The sequence below is a fragment of the Lemur catta genome, chromosome 1 (assembly GCF_020740605.2).
Source record: "Lemur catta isolate mLemCat1 chromosome 1, mLemCat1.pri, whole genome shotgun sequence".
Classification (NCBI taxonomy): domain Eukaryota; kingdom Metazoa; phylum Chordata; class Mammalia; order Primates; family Lemuridae; genus Lemur; species Lemur catta.
The window spans coordinates 9890170-9901680 of record NC_059128.1 but is presented as its reverse complement, the minus strand read 5'-3'; the positions used below and the strand labels follow the sequence as shown (position 1 = coordinate 9901680).

The following is an 11511-nucleotide window of genomic DNA, read 5'->3' as shown; positions in this document are numbered from 1 at the left end:
GACACTCAAATGTTAAAAAGTTTGGGAGATGAGGCAGAGCCCATAAAGGAGGCTGAGAGGCAGTAGCTGGCGAGGACACAGGATAATACAAGGAAGGGGACCGGGAGAGTGTGGTGTCCCAGAAGCCAAGTGATGAAAGTATTTCCAGAGCCAGAAGTGATAAATTTTGCCTAGTGATGCTAAGCTAAGCTGTCAGGAAAGATGCAGACTCACAGTTGACAGAGGAATGAGCAGGTAGGCGTGGGTGACTAGCCAAGAGTACTTCAGTGAAATGGTCATGGGATTGGTGGGGGCGGGAGGAAGCCTCATTGGAGCATGTTCAAGAGCATGAAAGGGCTTTGTGGGATGACCTGCTTGTCCTGGTTTGTCTGGGAACCTTCTGGGTTTTAGCATGAAAGTTTTCATCCTGTGACCTCTGATTTTAAAACTAAAAAATCTCATGTCCTGGAATTCATGCTCAGGCAAACTGGAATGGCTAGTCACCCTAATTTGGAGCTAGAGGAATAAATATTAATAACTTTTACAAGCAATGGAGTGTTGGTTGGAAGGGGAAATGATATCTATCTTTCATCTATTAAATATCCTCTAGCCATCTGTCATCTATCTACCAGGTCTCTATCTACTCTCCCATCCATCCACCCATCCATTATCTAATTATCTGCCATCTATATATCATCTATTTACTTGCCATCTACCATCTGTCTATTTTAATATGGAAGCAACAAGAGCATGTTTGTCTCCTGATAGAAAAGCCCAGTAGATAGGGTAGGTTTGTGGGTGAGGAGTCGGGGGTGGGGGGGTAGCTGGTGCTATATATTTTATAATTGCATTTTATCTGAGTGAGATAAAATACAATGCTGGCATCTGTGGAGGGGTGGCCTTAGCCAGGAGCATCCACTGTAGCAGGAGGAACAGCAGAGGCATGGGCAGAGTTGCAGGTGGGTGGGCAGATGATCGCCTATATTTTGCCAGTGAAAAAGGAAGTGAGGTCATTGGCTCAGAGTGTTTTGGGGCCGAGGCTGTGGGGGCATGAGAGGATTCAAGAAGGAGAAAGTGCTTGCCCTGCAGAATCTAAGCTCTCTTGAAGTTAGTGATCATGAATTTCAAATAAGGCCAGTCTGTGTGTTGTTTTTCTCTGGCTACACTCAGCTGCTCAAGTGTGGGCACGGAATAGGGAGAGAGTCGGGGGCTTTGTCAAGCAACTCCGATAAAGCACGAGCAAAGGATTAATCATTGGATTTAAGCTGGGCATGGAGGAAGTGAGGACCCACGGAGGAGAGGGAAGTGAAAACCGGTGGAATCAATGGATCGTGCATCCCAGTGGGGCTGAAGGGCTGTTGGAGTTGGGCACCAAAAGCAATGCGCTGGAAAGGAAGGCGGTGGTGGTCAGAGTGGCATATTTGGATTGTGGGGAGGAGCTGTGGTAACAGCAGTGTCTGGCTGTTCGCTGGTGCCAGCTCGATGTGAGGCTACACCCTTCTCCCTCTCTCCCTAGTCAGGCTGTGTCAGTACTGGGCCGTTTGCCCACTCAGCCTAAAACCAGCGGACACTCCTCCTAGGAAGGACATGGATCCTATCTGTGGAACGAAAGAAAGTATCCCACTGGTTAACATTTGCCCACGCGCCCAGGAGTGGCTGCAGCCAGGCGGCATGGCGTGCACCTGCGTGACGAGTTCTTTGAGGATAAAGCTCTGTCCTCCACACTACGTTCTTTCAGCCTTAGGACTGTGCCTTGCACACAGTTGGTACTCACGATGCTTTCTCACAGGACTTACATAGGACTGAATGCTGGATGGAGACCCTTGTGGAGAACTCAGTCCCTGCTCTGAGAGCTCCTCTCCTGGAGGAGGAGTCCTTCAGGGAGAGAATTTTACGGACGGGGTTTAGAGGGCGTTTGTTCTTGCTCTCTAAAGCCTATGCAGGAACACAGCTGAGGTGTGCAAATGGCCTTCAAGCACAACATATATTAAGTGGTCTCTCTTGTCAAAGAGACTCAGAGATGTTCCCTGCACGCTTTCCTTTTCAGCCACTTGTGGAAGAGACCTGAGACCCTGCTGGCACCTTGTGAACCACTGGACCCATCTGACGTTGGCGAGTGGCAGTGATGGGATGGTCCTGCCCTCTCCTTGTCACACATGCATACTCCCAGGCCACTCTCAGCAGAGTCCCCAAATCCTGCTGGGGGAACAGCCTGCCCAGCACCACCAGGACACCCCCTACAAAGTTTTTGTTTGCTGCTTTATTGAGGAATACAGCCCTGCTACAGTGCAGGTGGCGGGGATCCGAGAAAACGGGAAGCGAGGGAAAAGGCAGAAGTCAGCAGGGGCGGGCAGCTGGTGAAGAGCCATGAGAGAGACTTGGCCCCGGGGTCTGGGAAGCCTGGCGTTGGGCACTGAGTTTGGCCTGCAGTCACACGGCATCCTGGACTTGGGTTTGCTAATCTGTGCAGTGGGGATAGTCACTGGGGAGGCTTTATGCAAAGACCAGAAGAGGAGCCGTAGCCTGAGCCTGTGCCGATGGGCTGCGGTCCTGTGTCCTTTCTCTTCAGCCCGAGCAGCGCACAGCACTGGAGGACAGCGGGGGAGGAGGCGGCAGGCTCTCTCTTCCCTGACTACGGCACCATTTTGGGATTCAGCACTTTCCCCATGAAGAGAAGGCTGCGGCTGCCTTCCTCAAAAACTAGCAGTAGGAAGGGCCTGTTGAAGTGGAGGGCAGGGAGGAAGTTCCTCTCTAAAGACGTCGAGGTCCTGGAGGTCAGTGACGTCTTCCTCTTCTGCTCCTTCCTCATCCACGGTCAGTTCTGCCCTGTGCTCCGCCTTTGAGGGACCAAGGTTCACAGTGTTGCTCTGAGCAGAAGTGGCCCCTTCGCCAGGAGATGCCACACTGACCCTTGGTGTGAGCTCTGCCCAGGAGGCCCAGAATCGAGTCCTGCTTCTGTTTCGACTACAGCATGACTTGGTGTATCCTGTCCCCTGGTGGACACTCAGTTTCCTTGTCTCCAGGGACTCAGGGGGATGCTGCCTCTCTGCACTGGGCTCCACACCCAAGGCCGCGGCCTTCCTCCCACTCTGCACCTCGCCCCAGGGCCAGCCTGGGCTTCGAGGAAGGGGCCTGCTCTCCTGCTCCACCCGATCCCTCCTCTATGACAGGCTACCCCCTGCTCCCCAAGACCTCCTGTGATGCCCTGTGGCATGCACCACATGCCCTGGCTTCCCAGAAAGAGGGTTTCCTTTTATTCACTCTCTACTCCCAAGCCAGCCATCACTGAGTACTGGAGTTCCCACCTCCAAATGCACCCCCTTTCCAACGCTGCCTTCCTGTCCTGTTGAGGCCTGCCTTGAGTGTCACTTGCTAGCTGCCCTTGCTCCCTTAGGCTGTGCAGCAATCCCCTTCCTAAAGCTCAGACCCATCCCCAAAGCCCGCAGGTGGCCTCCTTGCTCAACTCAGGCATGACCCCCGCCCTTGGGCACCTCAGCCTAGCAGGCCAGGCCCTCCTGCGACTAGTCCCAGCTGACAGCTGGGCTGCCCCCTGCCCTCCCCAATCCCTCCTCGTTCATGCCCCTCCGCTCCAACTTGCCTCTTCCCAACCCTAGGCAGTATTTCTGGGCACTTCCTCTTTCTATTGCCTGGAGAGTCCCGCGATGGAGTTAAAACTTCAGAAGGGGTCTTATTCTGCACCCATCCTTATATAATTCATCCTCCACCAGCCCCCACATCCTTATATAACCTCCCGCTGCATTGTTCTTACGTAAGCATGAGGGTACTCCCCTCCCCAGGAGGGGTGGGCATTGCAGAAACATTCAGCTTCCAGGCCCCCCACCACCGCTCCCCTACCCCTAGAGCAGGGCTGCTTGCCTGGGTGGTGAGTTTGGGAAACCTGGCCCCTTCCCCGCCCCTCAGGCCCAGCCCTCTCCTAGGAGCAGCTGTCCTCAGGACACCAGCAGGTGTTGTAATTTTCCGTTTCCACCTGTGACGCCCCCAAGCATGGGAACAGCATTGCAGGGGCCCCTGGTGCATGGGGAATGAATGAGCAAGTGAAAAAACATGTGCATTATTATAAATGACCCAACACTGTGGGTTTATAACTTACCTTGGAGACCTTCGTGGGCATGGTTTGCAGAGACATTCCCGAGATTTGTGCGTGGTAGCTGAATAAATCCGAGATGCCTATTGTGGGCAAGAGCTTGTCCAGTTGAATATTCCCAGGTAGGGAGAATTTTGGAAAATACAGCCTCCTCTTTCTACTCAGGGGAATGAGAGGAGAAAACAGCTGAAATAATGGCATCTAATAAACCGCTCAGCCAGCAATCTCACTGCAGAGTAATGGAATAAAATTAATGTTGGTTGTGTTTACCAAGCGCCTGCAATAAACGGGTCTCTGCCAGGTACTCTACAAGGTAATTTCGTTTCATCCTCATAGTAATCCTGGGGGCTGAGTGCTAAAAATATCCACTTTATAAATGAGAAAATGGGGGGTTAAAGAGATTAAGAGATTTGCCCAAAGTCAAAACGGCAGCTCTTTCTCAAGCTGTGCTGCTGCTTCTCAGGCTGGCTGTGGCGCGCTCTGGGTCCAGGGGAAGAAGAGAGTCTCTTTGTCCGTCTGTCTGTCTTTGGCCCAACACGTAGCCTTATCCTGTTTCCCTCTCTCCATAGGCCCGGCCTCAAGGCCTTGAAGGTCCGGGACAGGACTGAGTGCCACTTTCACCTGTGTTTACCTTTTCCCATCTGTACATGTGAGGGGACATGATCTCACTTAGAGATGGCATCTTAAAAAGGTGACCGCACAGACGCAGAGGGTAGAGAGGTGGTTGCCAGGGGCTGGGTGGGGTGGCGGATGGGGAGATGTGGGTCAAAGAGTGCAGTTAGTGACACAGGATGCGCACGTTCCAGATTTCTACTGTGCAGCACGGAGCCTGTCTTGATACTGCACTGCATGCTGGATCCTTGCTAAGAGAGCAGATCTGAAGTGTTCTCACCATACACAAGACATGGTGGTACCTATGTGAGGGGGTGGATATGTGAATTAGCTTGACTGTGGTGATCACGTCCAGCGTGTACGTACATTGCAACATCAGCCTGCACGCCTTGGATATATACAATTTTTCTTTGTCAATTATACCTCATAAAAGCTGGAAAGAGTCCAAATAAAAAGTCAAAACTAAAAAACAAAAACAACAAAAGGCACCCATGGGGACGGTCCCTGCACAGCAGCCTGAGCGTGACCCGTGTCCACAGCCTTGGGGATCACTGAGCATTGAGAATGTTTCTTCCCAGCTTTAGTCTCCCAACTGGCTCAGCCACGAGCCTTCTTCCTTCCTCCGCCGTGGCGCACCTGGCAGCTCCCTGGCCTGGTGGGGCCTCCTAACAGCTCCAGGTGGCTTCTTGGGTAAACTGAGCAACGGGAGGAGAGCTGGAGGCCCTCAGCCCCCACCAGAGGAAGTGCACTTGGGGGTGTAAGAACATTCTGCTGGGGTGAGCTCAACTCTCAGCTCAATGTGGCTCGCTGTGTGTCCAGTCAGACAGGCCTTCGGGGGTGATGGAAACTCCGGAATGAGCAAAGCGCATGCGAGGATTCATGGTTTGGAAGCGGAGTGGCTTGGCCCCCCAGGGAATATCTGGCAACACCTGGGGATGATTTGGTCCTCACAACTGAGGGGTGGTGGGTGCTGCTGGTATCCAGTAGGCAGAGCATCCAGGGACACTACTAAACATCCTATCAAGCACAGGACAGCCCGCAACATGCTGAGGGGGAGGAATCCTGGTCTAGAAGATGGGGCCAGGTCCAAGGCCAGAATGATGGGTGTAGAGAAGGTACTTGGGACACAGCACGTAGGTCACCACTTGGTGATTTGTAATGATGGAGGATCTAGAAGATCTGTTGGGAAGCCCTGGGATTTGCCTGGGGTTTAGCTCAGGGCTTCCCCGTCCTTAATGTGCACACGAATCACCTGAGATCTTGTGAAAATGAAGATTCTGATCCAGCAGGTGTGGGGTGGGGCCTGAGACCCTCTATTTCTGACAAACTTCTGGATGAAGCCAGTGATGCTTCAGCCCACATTTTGAGTCACAAAGACCTCAAATACTTGAGTAAAGCAAGCAAGTTGAGCATAGAGTGTGGCAAAGAGGAGAGAGACATGCAGGTGGCTGGGAAGTGACTTTCATGTAAAGTCTCCCTGAGACGTGACCAGTAAAGAGGGCAGGTCCTGGCTCCCCTGAGTTAATTACCGCTCACACTGAATGCATCAGTTTATGAACTGCGAAGACAGACCCTTGGTAATTAGCCTACTGTGGGTTGCATGGAATTGCAGTTTGTTTATAGGTCTTCTGTTAAAGTGTGTGCCATGTTCAAATGCTGTTTGTCAAATGCTGAGTAAAGCTATGTTCAACGTTGTTCAGTTCTTGACAACCTCTCAGGGCTTTGAAATGCTAAGGTGAACTGTAATCTCTCAGAGGAGGCTGAGATGTGATAATATGGTGGTGATGATGATGGTTTTGTCCTGCTGCTCTCCCCTCTCCTGCTCCCCTCTCTGGGAGCAGGGAATGGCTGAGCCCTGTTTGATAATTAGAGCGTGGTCTAGTCCCACCCTCATGCCACAAAGGTGGCCGTGGAGAGGGTCTCACACTGCACGCTGGGGTGGGGACAGCTGGGGTTACCTTAGCGGGAAGGGCTGAGTCCATGTGTCAAAATCCTCCTTCATCAATGCCTCTTCCGTCTCCCTGACCTTGCCCATGTCGGGAAGAATGAAGACTGTGGTGGTGTTGCAGCTGTAGGGCAACCGGAGCACGTGGCTGTGCAGGTGGAGGAAATGCCGGAGCCGGAACCTGCCCAGACGCTGCATCGTGGGCACCGGGATCGCGAGATCCTCGCTCACCCAAAAGGGCCTGGTCACAGCGAGCTTTGGGTCGAATCTGTGTCTCCATTTCCCTGACACGAGAGAGCGCAAGCGTTAGAGGAAGCCACTAGTCTTCAGGGCACAGGGCACCAGATGTCAGGCATTTCACTCATTTGGGAGCTCTCTAGGGAGGGGTGCTGAAAGGAAGGCCTTACTTGCTGGTGAAATAACAGAAAATTTGTGTAACCCATAGTAAGGGCTGAAATCAATCGTGGGCTGGCACGCGCTCTCGCTCTCTCTCCCGCTGGCTGACTGGCATCCTGTGGGGCTCTGTTTTTCACAACATCTGAAAAGAGCTGAGCAGACGGAAAGGAAATGTAAATCTTTCCCTTTTAAAACTGCTTTTGAGAATCTGCTTTTTACAGCCTTGGTGCCAGCTTCAGGCCTTTGTCCTTTTTCGAGGGCAGGGCAGAGTCACATCCCCAGGGATAATCCTGCCTCCAGGGAAAGGGGGGAGACACCAATCAACTCTTTGACATCCCCCCTTCTGTCACCAGCCTGCTGCTAAGAAGAAAGAAGGCTCGGATGCAGCCGTTTCTCAGCCGTCCCCGCTAACTTACAACCTCACCTTTTAAACAGCCTGAATGCCTGGTTCTCTCTGCCAACATTCTCTACCTCCCTTCACTTCTGTGTTGGCCCTTTTTCTGCTGAGGAAAAAGTAAATAAACTTCTCTCTCTATCCTAATTTTCGTCTGGGGAGATCTTTCCCAAAACCCGAGTGCACTAGCTCACGCCCCGACAGCTGCTGTCTGCCAGGCACCATTCTCGCGTGAGCAACACGGCCACGTGGAGCTTACACACCTGGGGAAGAGCAGGAACAAGATAAACTAGGGGAAAAAAAGGTGTTAGATGATGATATGTGCTAAGGAGAGAAATAAAGAAAGGGTCGATAAATCTAAGGGAAGGAGAGTTATAATTTTATATAAATCTCCCTGAGGTGATATGGAGTAAATAATTAATGGTGAGGAAATGAGCCATGGTGTCCCTGGGGGGAGAAAATACCAGAGGGAGGGAACAGCATGTGCAAAGGCCCGGTGGCAGGAGTGGGTCTGGCATGTTCAAAGGACATCAGGAAGCCTGTGTGGCTGGAGAATAAAGAGTGAGGCAGAGGGGAGTGGGAGGCGAGGCCAGAAAGGGAACGGGGCCCTCCTATGCACACTGGGGTGATGACGTCTACCTTTTTGATATCTGTGAGCATCAGAGAGATGTTCCAAGTAAAGGTCTGAGCACAAGGTCTGGCACATAGCAGTCGCTCAGTAATCGTTAGTGAATAATGTTCTTTTACAGTGCTTACCGCAGCTCCACAAAGTATAGGGTACCTGGACTCCACTCATCCCTGGAATCTGTTGGAGAAATCTGAATGCAGTCTGCAAGTGGACCTCAGCCCAGAGCCTGAGGAGTTTGGGTAGGGTGGGGTGGGAGCCCACTCCTCCTCCTTTGGAGCCTGCTTCTGCCTGTCCTTCCTGGCAGCTGAGGCCTCTGGGGTTGAGGAGCCCAGCGCTGAGGGACTGACCGAGACCGGGCTCTGAGGGCCTGGGGCAGGGGGTGCTGAGGAGACCGAGAACCTGCGTTTCTGAGCCCTGCGATCTTGACAGCATCCAGATTCCAGGGATGGCAGGTGTCACACAACAGTAAACTCTCCCATACGAAGGAGCCCACAGCCTTGTGGGGATACACAAGTGACCAAAAAATGACAACACAGTGTGTCCTCAGATTAAAGAAAGGATGTGTTTCTACCCGAACACAGAGGAGAGGCAAGACTGTGCTCTCTGCTAGCTTGAAACTCCCCTGCGCACTGAGGACTCCCAAGTCTCTGCGCCCCGCCCACAGCTCTCAGGAGCTGCAGGCCCACATCCTCACTCGCCATCCGGTCACTGCCATCCAAGTGCCCACGGTGCATCTCAAACTCAGCATGTTCAAAACAAAAAGCATTTTTTTCTCACCACCACGGACTCTGGATAGTGTTGGGTAGAGTTGCCAGATAAAATATAGGATGCCCAGTTAAATTTTAAATTTCAGAGAAATGATAATTTTTTAAAATATAAACATGTCCCATCTTGTTGTTTTTGTTGTTTTGTTTTCTTCCTAAATCTGGCAACTTCAGTGGTGAAGACTGTCTAGGAATTCTTCCCGGAGGTGACGGCCTCGGAGCGGAGCCCTGCAGGAGGAGAACCTACCGGCCAGGGGATGCGGAGGGGAGGCGGCAGTGAAGGGCACTCCAAGCGAAGGGGTGGCCTGTGGGGGTGAGAGACAGTGCAGTTCAGGGCAGGGGTGTTGTTTTGTGTGGGTAGCCTGTGGTACTTCTGGGGAGAGGAAGAGTAGAGAGGTGACAAGAGATGTGGGTGAAGACAGCAGCAGGGGACAGGCCACTTAAAGGCCTGGTCCTTCCTAAAGATGTGGAGCATTAGCCCAAGGGCTACAGCTGGGCTGGGGCCGCTGAAAGGTTTTAAGCAGTGGAATTACAAGGTCCAGTGGGGCTTATAGAAAGATCTTCCCGACTGCAGCGTAGAAACTGGACTAGAGGTGCAGGTGGGGAGGCACACTGCAGACGGCGAGACCAGTTAGGAGACAATTGCAATAATTTTGGTAAGAGATAATGTAACTTGAACAAGAATAGTGGCAATGGAGAGGGACAAGGGTGCACAGACTGCAGAAAGATGAGGGAGGGAGAAGCCACAGGATGTGGTTCCTGTCTAGACGTGTAGTGTGGCTGATCTGCCCAGCTAGTGGTGAGTGGCAACCAAGGTTCTGGGCTGGGCAGGAGTTGGGGCCATTTACTGAGACTTAGAGGAAAGGAGAAGGAAGAGGAGATCTGGGGGGATGGGAGAGATGGGGGAAGAAACAGCTTTTGTTTTGAACATGTTGAGCTTGAGGTGCTTCCTTCAGAAGGAGGTGACAGATGGCCAGCGAGGATAAGGGTCCGGAGCTCCTGAGAGGTGCCGGCTGGTCCCAGGGAGTTGGGAGTCTCCAGCCTACGGGTTGATTAGAGGCCAAGGTCACCCAAGGAAGAACTCTATGGAATGTCAACAATTAAATAATTAATAGGGTCTGGCTCTACAAGAGAGGGAGATGCAGTAAGGAGGGGGAGGTAGAGGGACAGCCATGTTGAGCCCAGAAAGGAGAGTGTTGACAGAGGGTCAACAAAACAGCGTCAAATGCGGCCAAGAAGGGAGGCCGTGGAAGGAGAAGGTTCTCAGCTCAACAGCGTTCTTTTGGCAAGGGAGGCTGCTTGATGTAGCAATTGGAGACAAGATGACTAATGCGTCCAGATGCAAGACTTGTGCTCAGTGGAAAGGCAGGCAAGTGGGGACAGTTCACACGTGGGCAGGCATGGTCTTAGCAGTCACACAGGGCCCCACAGGTAGTTTAACACTCAGCCATCGCATCTTGAAATCTGACTTTGAACAAGCAGCTCCACAACTTATGTAGCTGGTCCTGTGTGGGTGCACCCCTTCCTAAAACGTTGGCTGTGACAGAGAGAGAGGGAGAGCTGGGGCTTAGAACTAGAAAGGGAACTGGAGTTTGAATGTTCAGGTGAAGGTGCCTAAAGACAGAGGCTGCAGGTGTGGGAGACAGAGCAGCTGGTCAATAGAACAAAATCTTAGAGAGGCAGGATGGAATGTGATCCCGGATAGGGGGAGAGGAAATATTCATCTTGGACAAAAGATGGATTAACTTTGCAGTAAGCTGCAAAGAGGTCTAACTAATCAGTAGAAGATTACATACCTTTAAAGAAAATATAATTGGTCAGAATTAAGACAGTGTCTTTATCCAACTCCTGGACAAGATTGCCAATTTTGCCATGAGTTTTCTTCCTCGTGAAGTAGTCCATCTCATCCTTGGCTAAATGTTCGTTCTCGAAGGAGGTGAGGAAGACCTCTGCGAGGTACAGATTCTGGGCAGTATCAATAAACTTCTGCAGCACTTTTTGCTTCATACTCACAAACAGCAGGCTGCCCATGTCTATGTGGCATTCCTCAGGGGATGGCAGTAAGGAACGGAGTTGCTGGCTGTAGTACACATGGGCCTGCTTCTCTGGGACCTCGGCAAGGCTAAGCCCCAGGCCCTTCAGAACCTGAGTGCGCACCTCCGGCCTGGCCTGGAGGGCCAACAGAGTAAGGGGGATGGAGAAGCTCAGTGGGGAGAAGAGCACGTTCCTGTCTGGGTTCGGGGCCACCATCTGTCGGTAAAGGCTGAAGGCAAAGTGGGAATTGTTCAGGAAGGTTGAGGAGGCCGACGGGATCTCTGGCATTGGATGATTTTTCTGGTCAGGAACCCCTCGGCCACAGGCATGAGGACCCAGTCCAGCCACTACCAGCCAGAGGGACAGAATGGAGTGCGCCATCCTAGACAAAGAGACACAGAGTGCCATCACCCAGCTCCGCCATGCAGCCAGCAAGGCACATTGTCCCAGAATGCTTCCTGGGCCTCCCCCGAGGGAGTGCCCACGGGGTCAGCGTTAGTGGGCTCACCCCAGACTGAATTCACAGGGAACAGTCAGCCATCTGGCAAGACATGGGCTCTGGAGTCAGATAGACCCGCATCCGAATCCTGACTCAGGCTGGCTCTCACACAATCTCTCTCCCTGGTAGTAGTCCCAGGTGTAAATGGAAATAAA

General features: G+C 52.2%; 1 protein-coding gene across 1 annotated transcript; it reads right to left on the bottom strand.

Annotated features, from left to right (window-relative positions):
- Positions 1-2220: 2220 nt before the first annotated feature.
- LOC123645006 (alpha-1-antitrypsin-like) lies at positions 2221-11258 on the bottom strand. Its single transcript, XM_045561477.1, has 4 exons — positions 10620-11258; positions 6655-6925; positions 4091-4241; positions 2221-2816 (listed from the first exon to the last, which is right to left on the bottom strand). The coding sequence occupies exons 1-4, from the start codon at positions 11236-11238 to the stop codon at positions 2673-2675; spliced, it is 1185 nt and encodes a 394-aa protein (XP_045417433.1). The 5' UTR covers positions 11239-11258; the 3' UTR covers positions 2221-2672.
- Between the last annotated feature and the right edge of the window lie 253 nt (positions 11259-11511).

What these genes read in the sequence shown, in the direction of transcription:
- LOC123645006 (XM_045561477.1), bottom strand. Translation starts at nt 11,238, where the DNA reads ATGGCGCACTCCATTCTGTCCCTCTGGCTGGTAGTGGCTGGACTGGGT. An exon ending in CAATTATATTTTCTTTAAAG is followed by an intron (nt 6,926 to 10,619) that starts GTATGTAATCTT and finishes CTCTCGTGTCAG; the next exon opens with GGAAATGGAGACACAGATTC. An exon ending in ACTCAGCCCTTCCCGCTAAG is followed by an intron (nt 4,242 to 6,654) that starts GTAACCCCAGCT and finishes TCCCCTGAGTAG; the next exon opens with AAAGAGGAGGCTGTATTTTC.